At 31.7% G+C, this 14,810-nt stretch overlaps 1 protein-coding gene across 7 annotated transcripts in view; it reads left to right on the top strand.

Annotated features, from left to right (window-relative positions):
* Positions 1–14,810, top strand: part of LOC145247907 (uncharacterized) — a 151,029-nt gene that overhangs the window by 93,326 nt on the left and 42,893 nt on the right. For all 7 annotated transcript variants that reach the window (XM_080109536.1, XM_080109535.1, XM_080109534.1 and 4 more), the window contains 2 exons: positions 552–621; positions 4,034–4,226. In XM_080109536.1, coding sequence (XP_079965662.1) covers positions 552–621; positions 4,034–4,226 — 263 coding nt within the window. The remainder of the gene's footprint in view (positions 1–551; positions 622–4,033; positions 4,227–14,810) is intronic.

Below are 14,810 nucleotides of genomic sequence, written 5' to 3'. Positions count from 1 at the left end.
CTTTGTAAAGTGATGTTTTAAGTCTGCGATGCCAAAAACAAAAACTGTCTTCTATTTTCCAGAAATATATATTTTATTATATATTTTATTTTATTATATATTATATTCGATTTATTTTCATTATATAATTCATATGATTTATTTTTATCGCATATTATATACAATTTATTGCTATTATATATTTTATACGATTTGATATTATATATTTATGTGATTTATTATATATTTATAAATTTATTTATTATAAGTCTATTTTTATTATATATTTTATACGATTTATGTTATTATTAGATTTATGTCTATATACGATTTACACTAATTTTTTTCATCATTTGAATGATATAATTTATTAGAAAATTTGATATTTTATAACTATTTTTATAAAACTAATATTTTATTAAAATTGAATGATGAAATATTTATTAAACTGAATAAGATTTCCAATTTGATCTGACACTCATTTGTATTGGTTTAGAAAGAAATGGGAAATCTAATTTTTTGTTTGTAACAGTATTATCTTTTTGTTCATATAACGTTTCCATTATTTTCAGCTGTGAAAACGAATAATGGTGCCACTCCAAACCCAACAGAAAACAACCAAAGTTCTGATGAATTAAGCAAGTACGAATATAATTCCATGTTTTACAGATAGATAGATTTGTCTATAAATCCTGTAGTTTAGCAATAAAAAAATTGGCATTACTATTTATTTTATTGGTAAGCCAGTTGGTGTGCTCTTGTGGTGAAGAATTGCCTTACAGATTTAGACGAGTTAGAATTGTTGGGCATCTACTGCCAAGTGTGAAGAAGAATTTACAGTTTTCTTCAAAACACAATTTTAAATGTCAATGAACAAGTTTTTACTTATATTTCACTTAAATTAAAATTTTAAAAAAGTTAACGTAACTTTTGATAATTGTTTATTGTAGAAATGAATAACCAGAAATAAATACATAATTATTAAGATCTTCAAAAAATCCAAAACCTTTATCCATTTCCCACAGAAAACTGTTACCCAAGATCCATTCATAGCCAATCAGCCATTTTCTATCCCAAACATGACCGACATCATAAACATATTCAAAACATGACCAACATCATAAACATATTCAAAACATGACCAACATCATAAACATATTCAAAACATGACCAACATCATAAACATATTCCAAACATGACCAACATCATAAACATATTCAAAACATGACCAACATCATAAACATATTCAAAACATGACCAACATCATAAACATATTCAAAACATGACCAACATCATAAACATATTCAAAACATGACCAACATCATAAACATATTCAAAACATGACCGACATCATAAGCATATTCAAAACATGACCAACATCATAAACATATTCAAAACATGACCAACATCATAAACATATTCAAAACATGACCAACATCATCAACATATTCAAAACATGACCAACATCATAAACATATTCAAAACATGACCAACATCATAAACATATTCCAAACATGACCAAAATCATAAACATATTCAAAACATGACTGACATCATAAGCATATTCAAAACATGACCAACATCATAAACATATTCAAAACATGACCAACATCATAAACGATTACAAAAATAAACTTTCTTTTTTTTGTTTGATGATTTTCCTTGAAAGTGATGTCTTCTGATGATCTGCATTAATGAAACATTCTTATAATTATGTGTTTATTCCTGGTTGTTAGTTTCTGCATGAAACAATTCTCAAGAGTTTTATTGAATTCATTTTTAATTTGGCAAGTAAAAGTCGTTCCAACGTGTACATCACACTAAAAACCATAGAATGGAATATCAAGTATTCACATTTTTATAGGAAAAAAAGATTCATTGTTATTTATTTTTTAAAATCAGATAAAATGATTCAAAATTCTGCAATTTTATTCTCTCATTATCTCAGAAAATTGGTTTCACAATGTGTCTGTTACAGATGTGATGTTATCAAATGAAAGAATGAGAAAATCTATTCATACGAAATTTGTTAATATTTATTAAAGCATCAAAAACATCGAATACTTCGTAGAATACAAAAGTTCAGAGAATTCTAAGAACGTTCTGGTGAAAGAAGAGTTATTTTTGCATGTAATGAGAAATTGAAAATATGCATTTGTTTTAATTTCCACTGCATGTGTTTACATGGGCATGACTGAAATAAACATGATGATGTATGTGTGTATAACGGCGTCTTTGTTTTGTTAATAATTGAGTGTGCGCCTATGAACGTGTGTAATGGGACTAGGATAGATTGTGATGTACACATTGGTGCTGTCTGAAATAAGAACAAAAAAAAAGAGAAAGAAAAACTCTGTGTTTGAGTTTTTTTAGTATGTGCAAATTTTGGAGATGAATATTTCTTGCATATGATTAGTCGAAGAAAACTACCGATTTGAACTTTTGTTTAATCAAAAGTCGATATGTAATAATAACATGTCTTTTCTTTCTTTTGAAATGCTGCATGATCAAATTTATCAAACTACTGCATGTATTTATGAAAATCTGGCTTTTATGTATAGTTGGCATTTATACATAAGGGACATTAATTTTAGCAGGTTTCTAAAAATGCAGCTTGGACATATTTCAAAACTAAATCTTATTTCCAAAAAACATATTTCATGATTATCTGTAAAATTATAATAAGTTGAATCATAAATACTAAGCTCTAAAAACACTTCCTGCTATGTTGACTTTTGTATATGACCAAACTCGAACAAATCGAACAAGATACAAAGGGAAATAAATCTGTTTGTCATAAAGGAGATATCACGTGTCTAACATTTTTTACAACATTTTTATTGACATGTGTAGATTAACACTGACAAACATGCGTTTTTAAAATCATTTTTTAATGGTTCTTTAATGATTAGTAGGAGATGTGATCTTGAATGGGTTTCTCACCTACCGAACTTAAACATCAAGATTTTTATCTATGGGATTATTTCAAATATAATGACTATCAAAACAATAATGAAAGATTATTTCTGAACAGAAAAGAAACGTCACAGTAAAATCAGTGCAGTGCCAAAACAGGGTGTGTCAGATTAATTGACAATTTTGCACATTGTATCCAAGTGTGCTTATCGTTGAACGGTGATGAAACAAAGACTGTTGGATACTCATGACTGAAACTTGGTGGAAAAATCAGGCATAGACAAAAACTTATTTATATCAAACATCGTTGGATATCAGAAAGTATTGTGAATTACAACAATTCCCTAATTGACATTTCGGGGTGGTGTAACAGAATTGCATAGTCATAATGGAAGCCTTGAAGAAGAAGAAGGAGAAGAAGAAGAAGGAGAAGAAGAAGAAGAAGAAGAAGAAGAAGATAACGACAACAAGAACAACAACAGCAACAATCCAGAACTTTTGACAACAAATGCTTAAATGCAAGCAATTGTTGAATAAAACTCACATCAAAATATCAGAGAAGTGTCTGAGGCACTTGATGCAATTTTCCAATAGTGACCAGTATTTCAATAGTGACCAGTATTCCAATAGTGACCAGTATTTCAATAGTGATCAGTATTTCAATAGTGGCCATTATTTCAATAGTGACCAGCATTTCAATAGTGATCCATTATTTCCATAGTGATCAGTATTTCAATAGTGACCAGCATTTCAATAGTGGCCATTATTCCAATAGTGACCAGTATTTCAATAGTGATCAGTATTTCAATAGTGGCCATTATTTCAATAGTGACCAGCATTTCAATAGTGATCAGTATTTCAATAGTGATCATTATTTCAATAGTGATCAGTATTTCAATAGTGACCAGCATTTCAATAGTGATCAGTATTTCAATAGTGATCAATCTTCTGAACTGTTAAGATAAAAATGCTTGATAGATGAGTCATGAAGGAACATAATGGATTTTTTGTTCTGAAATCAATCATTATTTTCTGAACAACCTAATACAAAACCCGTGTTCTATTGTTATATGTACTTAAATCAGCATGTCACGTGCCTTTATATTTTTGTTTTGCTTTGTCTTGTTTACCATCACAGAAGTAGAGACGAACTAACTGAAGAAGCCGAGAATTTTACTGAGTTGCAGGTCAAGAAAGAATCAAGGGAGGAATGGATTTCCAAAACTCCAGCAGCAGTTGAAGACAATGCAGAAGATTCCAAGAACATTAATACCAATGAAAAAGAAGGCAATTACCAACATCTGATTGCAGAAAATCTGGAACCATTTAAAGTAAGAAAAAAGAGATTACTAAATATAAAATCTGAGTAGACTTTTGTGCATTATTTTGTGTAAAAGAGAAGCAATATTGTTACACAAGCATATAAATATGTATGAGGATGTTGTAGTTTGTTTGAAGCAGTATGCTTAGTGTTTTAGGTTTGGCTTTTAAGTGAATTGAGAGAATGTCTGGGTGAGATAAAAGAAAATATGTACAATATGTAATGCAATATTTTCTTTCTATTTAAATTGAAATTAACCTTAAAAATATTTTCAAACATGTAACTAAACACCTAATTAATTATATATATTTAGTATAATATGATATATTATATGGTCCTAGATATTAACTTAAATTATATCCGGTGGTGAGGCCCCAGCTTGCGGGCTTTGGGGAGTGTCGAGCCACTCTTTAATTGCCATTGCTCCCAGGTCCGCTCTGACCCAGACTGGTAGTACCTGTTAGGGTCCCAACTATGGGTTAAATAGAAACCGACTTAAAAAAACAAATATGCTCTATTAAAAAATTTTTCTTCAAAATCACTGGATTCGGCATTAAATAACCTGAAAAGGGTTGATATGCCGTAAAACAAAAACAACCAATCAACCAACCATATGATATACAGGGCGTCCAAAAAGTTACTGAAACGTTGAAAATCTTTGTTATTTTACCATTAATGGTTATTTTTTTTCTATTACAGATATTCAAAGATAATATTTTGGAAATTAATTATAGATAAGTGTAGCATTGGACAACGGCACATATGACGAGAGACACCATGGAGCTTCTCAGGCAATGCTTTGGTGACAACATTATCTCTTGCTATGGCCACCACGTTTTCCAGACTTGATTAGCCCCGACTTTTTTTTGTGAGGATATCTTAAAAAAAAGAGTCTATGTTAACAAACCCCAAACTCTGTAAGAATTGAAGAAAAACATCAGGAACGAAATAAGGGAATTAAATCGCAATCCAGAGATTCTGCAATCTGCCATGAATAATGTTTTGGAATGAGCACAAATATGCAAAGCTGAAAATGGGCAACATTTAAAAAACATTTTTCATAAATAAAAATAAGAATTTTGCATGTTTTTTTTTGTAATTTCCCAATGTCTTAATCAGATTGTGTTAAAATTACAGTAAGATATCATAAAAAATAAAGAATTTATTTCAGTTCAAAACTTTTCAGTGACTTTTGGGACACTCTTTATATATATATACTAGCAAAAGTACCCGTCGTTGACTGGGTTCAGAAACAGCCTACAGAAAATGGACTCTGATTTATGAAAGTATGATAGGTTATGGAAAGGAAGAGCTTCGAATTTGGGGGTATCAAAACCAAAGCAAAATATGATGAAAGTAAAAACATAATAGGTAACCCCATAATTTATTATACCAAACCGGTTCACACTGAAACACTTATCACAATATTTTGTGGATCTATATTAAAAAAACCTTGCTAAACTTTGTGATATATTTCCATTCTATGGAGGTCAGGTGCGAACGAACACCCCATAATTTTATTATACCATATTTATTCAAACTGAAACATAATTATCAAAGTATACTTACGCAGATAGATATGAAAAGTCTTTATTAAAGTTTGTGCCTATTTCCATTCCATGGAGGCCAGGCGCGAATGCAGACCCCACAATTTTATTATACCATCCCTATTTAAGTTAAAACATACTTATCAAAGTATTCTTATGTACATCTATATCAAAAACACCTGTAAACGTTTTTTTTTTACTTCTTAAATTTTTTATTTCCATACTTTGTGGACCAGGCGCGAACGCAGATCCCACAATTTTAATGAACCATCATTCTGCCAGATCAAACATACCCATTCCTGTGTCTCAATACATCTTCTATCATTATATGTAATCAGTTTTTTAAAATAGTCAACCATATAGGAGTCTATTCGTGACCACATACAAACGCACACACACACACACACACACACACACACACACACACACACACACACACACATTCAGCTTTATATTATATTATATATATATATATATATATATATATATATATATATATATATATATATATATATATTTGTTGTAGACTCGTGTTAGGGGTTACAAATGAAAGAAACCACATGTAGTGTAAAATGTATAAAATATAATATGCATTTATCATAAAGAATGCAGGAGCCACTAAAGTGGTATGAGAGGTACGTGTTCGTAGCATGAGGCTAAACATGGTGTGAATGTCTCCATCTAGTCTCTGAAACCAGGGTATTCATAGGACTGGTTGATTTCACTTAGTTCTCAAATAGGGGTGATTTTTACCCCACAACACTCCACCCTCCCAAGCTTTTCATTCCCCTGGGATGATCGTATAGCTCTTTTTCCTGGGGTTGATCTCTATGGAGTCGGTCATTTTCCTTTTCCTGGAGGACCGGCGTTGTCTGGTTGCTTGTGATGTTACCAAATCGAACGTGTCATATATCTGGTCCATTACTTCTTGTTCAGCAGGCGGTTGTCTTTCGTCATCAGTTATTTCCGAATTTGTTCGTTGCGTTCCTTAGAACGAAAACCTTTTGCTTTTTTGTCTTTCTTTTTAGTGACACATTTATAACTACTTCACCCTCAAAATTTATTTTTTCACTAGTTACCGATCTTGCGACTTTATTCATCTTTGTCATCGTCGGCTTTCCTATTCTCTTCCACGTATGAAAATTTATAATTGATAAATCCGACCCTGAATCGAGCTGCAGTTTTACTTCTTTATTTCTGATTCTCGCTGTAACATATTTTCTCATGTTCTCTGTTGGTGAAGGGTCTATTTTGCAGTTTTTACGTAGCTCTTTTTTGCTACTTTTGCTCTGCAATATGAGGCCTTGTACCCTTCTCGCTTGCATAGGTCACATCCTTTGGTACTGAAATGTCCTCCACATTTGCTACAAGGGGTCTATTTTGTCTATCCTGATAATTTTGTGGAGGGTTTTTATTTTCCTCTTTGTTGGTAATTGCTGGCGGGCAGGTGCCCTTTATTTTTTAAGCATATTTTTTTAATGTGTGCAATACCTGCTTTCTCTATGTTTCGGGAATCTTTCTTCATTGCTATGAACTGCTGACAATCTTCAGCCAGTTTCTGAAGTGTCAAATCAGGTTCTAATTCCAATTTATTTAGAGCACGACGTCTTATATCAGCGTCTTTTGTGGCTATCAAACCTTGTGTGAATATTAAGCATTTGAAACGTTAATGACGACAATTTGAAATCGTCACAGTGCTTATCAACTATGGACGCAAATGTTGTATAGTCCTGACTCTCCTTATGTGTAAGATTCATGCATTTCCATCTTTTATGAAAAAGGCTTCTTTTTTGACAGTATAACTCCATTAATAGTTTGAATGCCTCGTTGTTGGTTTTTCTTGGTGAAATATAGTCCCCGAATTTGTTATGTTCGGATGTACCTAACTTCCATAGCAATAAACGAACCTTCTTTTGATCCGTCCATGCACTGCAATCAATTTTAAAAAGGTCTTCAAATCTTCTGAAATATGCCTCAAACGTTAGGTCTTCCCCAGGAGCATAGTGAAATGTATCAATAGCTGACCAGATCGCATTTTTGGAAAAAGCCGTGCTGGTTTCTTCTCCGCTGTCCTTATTCACTAAAACTTGTGTTATCAACTCCATTTTTTTATCTGACTGGTTTTGTTGCTCTAAATGTAATTTTTTCAATTCCAATATTTGTTCATTCATTTCTTTCCTTTCTCTTTCATGTTTTTCCTCGAAAAATTTCATTAAATTAACTGCTCTTCCAATATTTGCTCGTTCATTTCTTTCTTTCTCTTCCTCGTTTTTCTTTGAGATATTTTATTAAATTTAACTGTTTGTCTTCGTTTTGTTTCTGCATTGCGAATTGTTTCTCTTCGTTTTGTTTATGTCTTGCCAATTGTTTCTCTTCGTTTCGTTTCTGTATTGCCAATTGCTCTTCTCGGAACCTTTTTGCAAGTTCTAATTGTTGACTTTGTTGGAATTTCACCATTTCCAAAATTTGTTTTGCCAACTCGTGCATTTTGATTTTCTCGTTAACACTTTATTTGTCGTGCTTAGCGAAATCTTTTTTTTCTTCTTTGACGTGCAGTCCCGTCGACCAGTGAAAAGTTTATTTTAATCAGATTAAAATCTGACGTCTTTTTTAATTTGTGTGAATACTCTCTTTAGCCAATAAAATAAAATTATACAATCATTTACTTTTGCAGGAGTTTTTTTTTCAACGCTAATGACGTATTAGCAAGGCATGCTTTTTAGAACAACAAAATTTGTTCTTTTTTGTACTTACTGAAAACTTGGTCTCGTTAATTCTGTAATAATAATTCTCCACGCAATTCGTCTTATGAGTTCTGTTTCAGCTCGTTGTTTACGTTTTAGTAGCTTTTTTAACAGCAAGATAAGCCTTTTTGACGACGTCTTTGTAAAATCCTTTTATCAGCAAGAATGTTTGTCCTTTTTTCGAAGTGTTCTTTATCCTGTATTTGTGAATTTTTACGCTCGAATGTGTTTATTCCGAAATCCGTAGTTAACATGGAGAGATTGAGGGTGTTTATTCTGAAAGCCGTTCTTAACATTTGTGGAGATGGACCTAATGTAAAAAAATAAATTTAAAAAAAAAAACTAAATCATTTACTGATAACTTCTCACTTTTACAAATATTTTTTAATTTACATGCGTGGATGAACAATTTGTTGAATAGTGCGAAAACAAAACGTTTTTGTAATAAACTTCGGAATAGTTTTTTGGGTAAATATTTACATTTAGGTCCACCTCCACAATTTTCTTTTTTAAATGACGACTTTTATTGATAAATAAATTTACTTCTTCACAACTTTCATTGATTAATAAATCTACTTCTCTGCAACGGGCACTGAACCCCTCCCCCTTTTTTTAATAGTATTTTCGGGTGGGTATGCTGACAACAAATATCAGTTAAATTTTGCAAATAGCCCCCCCCCCCTCCAAAAGTGGTGTTTATTCCGGAAGCTGTTTTTTAAGATGTTCTTATGTTGGGGTGATTATAAGATGGACCTAATCTAAAAATAAAACAAAAAAATAAAACAAGTTTTTTAAATGATTAAAATAATTTCTCACTTTTACAAACATTTTTACATGCGCACATAAGCAACTATTTTTTATTAACTTTTTTTTTACTTTTTTTATCTAAAAATTAGTAAATTTCAATGAATAGAATAATAAATCATTTATCATTAATATATAGGTTTTGTGTTGAATGAAACTTTTTTTTTTCATTACAACAATAATGAACCAATTTAAATCTTCCGGAATACGTTTAAGGGTTACGAAATTATCAATAAATCGTTTAGTTACTAAGCCAACGTCAGTTAATAAAAAAATGTTACGTGCGCATGCATTAGCCATGACTGGGGGGGGGGTAAGGGAGCGACCATTAAATAATTATGCTGGTCGCCATGGAACTCAACGCCCAAGGAGTACATAAAGTGGCACTTATGCACTTATGTTATCGTGCTATTTTTTAAAATAGTATTTTCATGTTAAATTCAAATTTTACAAAATCTTTTTCTTTTATTAATTTGTTAGGTGAAAGTACAGATAAACCGGTCGGTTTCTAATGCGTGGAAAATCTAGCCCCCCCCCCCCCTAAAAAAAAAAGGGTTACTCTGGATAGTAATAAAAAATTAAAATTGCCTCAGTCTCGCAAGAACGAGGAAAAAAACGGTGAAGTGTAGTTCACCTGTTTCTCTCCCCCTCTCTCTTCCTCTCTTAATATCTCTCTCTATCCCTCTCTTCCTTTCCCTCTATCAATCTATCTTTCTCTCTATATCACCCTCTCCATCTCTCTTTGAGCCCCTTTCTCTCTCTAACTCCCTCTATCTCTCTCCTTTCCTCTGTCTCATCCCTCTGTTTCTAACTCTCCCCATCTCTCTTTATCTATCAATCCCTTTATCTCTCTATCTCCTTCTCTTTCTCTATTTTCCTCTCACTTTCTCTTTTCTATCTATATATCTTCCTCTCTATCTGTCCATCTCTAATCCCTCATCCTATTTTAGTCTCCTAAATTAATTACAGTGAATAAGGCATTGTCAAAACATGGATAAATCCTATTTTAGTCACCTAATTTACTGACTATGAGAATAGAAGTTATTTGGAAATTACTGCTACCTTGAACAGCACCAGAAGTAACTGGTAAAACCTTTCTAATTAAATTGATTTTGGCAGCCATTTGGTAACAATATATATATATATATATATATATATATATATATATATATATATATATATATATAAAGGGTGTTCAAAAAGTCACTGAAGGGTTTTGAACTTAAATAAATTTTTTATTTTTGATATCTTTCTGTAATTTTAACACAATCTGACTAAGATATTGAGAAATTAAAAATCAAACATGCAAAATTCAAAAATTCTTTATTTATAAAAAGTAATGTTTTTTAGCCTTAACCCTTGCTGCATGAGGAATACCTGCGACCTTGCTGCCAAGTAGAAGAATTATTTATTCTACTTTAAAACATTCAGTTTTTCAAAAATCTCATGTCCGACATCTCCAAAATATCCAATATGGAGAAAAATATTGCAGAAATGCAAACTTATTTTTTAGGATGAATGCACAATGGTACGCAAAAAATCACTTGAGGCTCTTGGTCGATCCTTGCAAGATTTGCGTGGCAATGTCAGACCATTTGGGAATGCAGTAATATTGCTTGCAGGAGATTTCAGACAAATGTTACCTGTTATTCTTCAATCAACATCAGCAGATGAAATAAATGCTTGCCTCAAATACTCTACTTTTTTGTTCCATGTGAAGACATTAAACTTAACTCAAAATATGCATATCCAGTTGAAGACTGTTCGATCCGCACAAAAACTTTTGCATCACTCGTGGGAATTGGGTACGAAAAAGTGCCAGCTGATCAGAGTTAAGGGCAAAATTCTTTGACTTTTAACTTCTGTAATTTCTGTAATTTTATTTCATCAAAAGAACAGTTAGTTTAAAAGTTTTTTGCAGATATTCAAAGAATTCCACTTGACTGAGTGAATGAGCTATTCTTGCAGGTCAATACAAAGGCGCCCATGAACTTAACGCTATTATTCAATGTAAAATTCCAAGTGAGGTAGTCAAATACAAATCCATCGACACTATTGTGAAAGCAGATAAAGTGGTTAATTATCCAACAGCTATATTTTCCATGGATGCCACCGCATGTATTGCAACTGAAATTTGGTGTACTAATTATCATGTTGTGAAATATAAACCAATCCAAGCTTTGTTTTTTCACATGGACAATTTATGTTACGTATTCAAGAGTTACCAAACCAGAAATTCTCTATATCAGCTAAGAAAATGGAACAACAAAAACTGTGTACCCATGCAAAATGGAAAATTAAACCTATAAGAAACATGTTTTTTCTCATTTTGGAACTTTTTCCATTGCGCCAATTTGAGCCGCAGCAACGCATGGCAGGGTACAGCTAGTATATACACACACACATATATATATATATATATATATATATATATATATATATATATATATACATATATACATATATATATATATATACATATATGCACACACACATATATATATATATATATATATATATATATATATATAAAGGGTGTTCAAAAAGTCACTGAAGGGTTTTGAATTTAAATAAATTTTTTATTTTTATATCTTTCTGTAATTTTAACACAATCTGACTAAGATATTGAGAAATTAAAAATCAAACATGCAAAATTCAAAAATTCTTTATTTATAAAAAGTAATGTTTTTTAAATTTTGCCTATTTTCGGCTTCGCATATTTGTGCTCTATATATGATAAGAATAAAGGAAATAATATTCCGATGAGATTGAGGGATGAAAAAGGAGCAAACAAAGTGATATGTTTACCAATGTTTCGTCTTTATTCTAAGACCTCTTCGAGATGATTAAATTGAAGAAAATAAAATATCAGTACAATATTTGATATTATACTTGTTGTAAAAAACAGGTATAATATATATATATATATATATATATATATATATATATATATATATATATATTTATATGACAATTATATGTTGATAAACATATAATTTTGTTTTTTCCTTTTTCATCTTTCCACACATATATATATATATATATACATATATATATATATATGTGTGTGTGTACACTGCCGGCAAAAAGAAAGTCCGCACTTGTAATTTTTTTCAAAAACTGCAAATTTCAGCTAAATTTAATGTAACTGTTTAAACAAACTATACCTCATTTGATTGCTCTTTTATTCTTCTATAATTTTACCTGTTCATACTTGACTTTTAATTGAAACATTGTAGTGTTTATGTCAATTTAAAAAAAAACTTCAAATTGAGGAGGCAAAAAGAAAGTCCGCAGCAACAAATTTGCTTAAAACCAGATTTAATTTCGCCCCAAATCAGTTTAAAATATTCACCAACAGGTAACAAAGCATCTCTAATCGTAATTGTTGTTAGTCCATATGCCACGACTTTCTCTTAGTGATTGTCAGGAGCTCACTAATCTCCACTTTTCTGGTTTATCTAAGCGAGAAATCGTCCACAGATTGAAATGTGATTAGAAAACGATATGAAAAACTGTAAAAGCACCAAAAATTGATGCCCCTAAATCTGATCGTACTAGAGTTACTTCTAACAGGGAAGACAATGCTATCGAAATCCGCAGCCTAAGAAACAGATTTGAAATGGCTCCCCAAATTCAACAACAGTCTTATCTTGTTAAAAAGTGCTCTCTTTCTACTGTCAAGAACAGATTAAAGGAATTTAATTTGCAAAGATATTTGCTAGACGCAAGCCAATGATATCTGTAAAGAACAAAACGCACCGTCTGGATTTTGTCAGATGCAATGAAGATCATGACTCTTCATATTGATCAAAAGTACTTTTTAGCGACGAAAGCCAGTTCAATAGGCTAGACAGTGATGGTAGGCAGTACGTTCATCAGAGGAAAGACGAAGAATTTAATCCTAGGTGCTCAGTTTCAATGCTGCAAGGTGGTGGAGGTTCAGTTTTGGTGTGGGACATTATTAGTACAAATGGTCCAGAGCCTATAGTTCGCTTGCAAGGTTGAATTAATTCGACCAAGTACATTAATATGTTGACTGAGCATTTTTACCCTGCGTGCTGGGCCCATAACCTGTTAAGTGTTGAGACATTATGTTGAACAGAGTGCAGTCTCGATACTGAATGTGAAGTAATTTCCAGTAACAAAGATGGCGGCTAAGAATCTAATGTGGTTTGTGACATAGCCAACGGCAAACTGATTGAATCCAAAATTCAACAATTTTTATAGTAACTTTGGAACATTTTCATTGGTTGGTTACCACAACCGGTGGTTATAAAAATGATTGTCAAAATCATTGGTGGAATACCCTCATTAGGAGTCAAAAACATTTTACATAATCCCATCTTCATGCAGAATAATGTTCCCATTCACACAGCTGACAATGTCAAGAGGTTCCTGGAAGAGCATGATATTCTGTGTTTGGATTGGTCTGCACAATCTCCAGACCTCAATCCTATCGAAAACGTATGGCATTACATCAAGCAACAGCTACGCAATGATAAAATTTCAAATTTGGAAGAACTTTGGACAAAAGTGGTATTCCCTCTCCCCGGATTATTGCTGCAGTCTAATTCAAGAAATTCCCAGATTTAGGCTGTCAAATTGCAGAATGGCTGTGCTACTAAATATTAACTAGTTCATTATGTTCCTGTTATATTTGTGTTGCATTAATGTCCTAAAGTTAAATTTAAATAACAATTTTCCATTGTGTGGGCTTTCTTTTTGCCTCCTCAATTTGAAGTTATTTTTTTAGATTGACGTGAACACTAGAATATTTCAAATATGAACAGGTAAAATCATAAAAGAATAAAAGGCGAATCAAATGAGGTATAGTTTGTTTAAACAGTTACATTAAATTTAGCTTAAGTTTGCAGTTTTTTAAAAAATTACAAGTGCGGACTTTCTTTTCGCCGCCTGTATATATATATATATATATATATATATATATATATATATATATATATATATATATATATATATACATTATTTTCCTCTTTATTTTAATTTCATTATACATATTTTAAATTGAATTGGAACTTATGATATCTACATTTTAATATGAGTTTTGTTGGCAATGCAATGTGGTAAGTTTTTTGTCGGCATATCCTACTTAAAGGATTTTTTCAATTGGTCTTTAATGTTCTACATATGTGCAGTTACTTTAGAAGCTTAATTGTGTGTTTGTTGTAACATGTTTCTCATCCCATAATGATGACACTTTTCTCTTGTTGGTATTAACTCTCTTTCACTACATACATGATGATTGCAACGTCTTATCAGACGAGTGCCACTCCCTCATACATTTAAAATCCATGAGCCCAAATGCCTGAGGGAGTATCTATACAAATATGATGTTACAGAGTCTTAGCTTTGTACGACAGCTAAGTCTCTCTTTCGGTTAAAAATGTTGAGATCCAGCAACAAGCAAGAGCAAGATAGCCAGCAACAAATCAAACTGCAGACCAGCTTAATGCGGGTACTGGTCACCCGCTTTAT

The sequence above is a fragment of the Euprymna scolopes genome, chromosome 26 (assembly GCF_053919585.1).
Source record: "Euprymna scolopes isolate OS-2025 chromosome 26, ASM5391958v1, whole genome shotgun sequence".
NCBI lineage: Eukaryota > Metazoa > Mollusca > Cephalopoda > Sepiida > Sepiolidae > Euprymna > Euprymna scolopes.
This window is presented reverse-complemented; position numbering and strand designations above follow the sequence as displayed.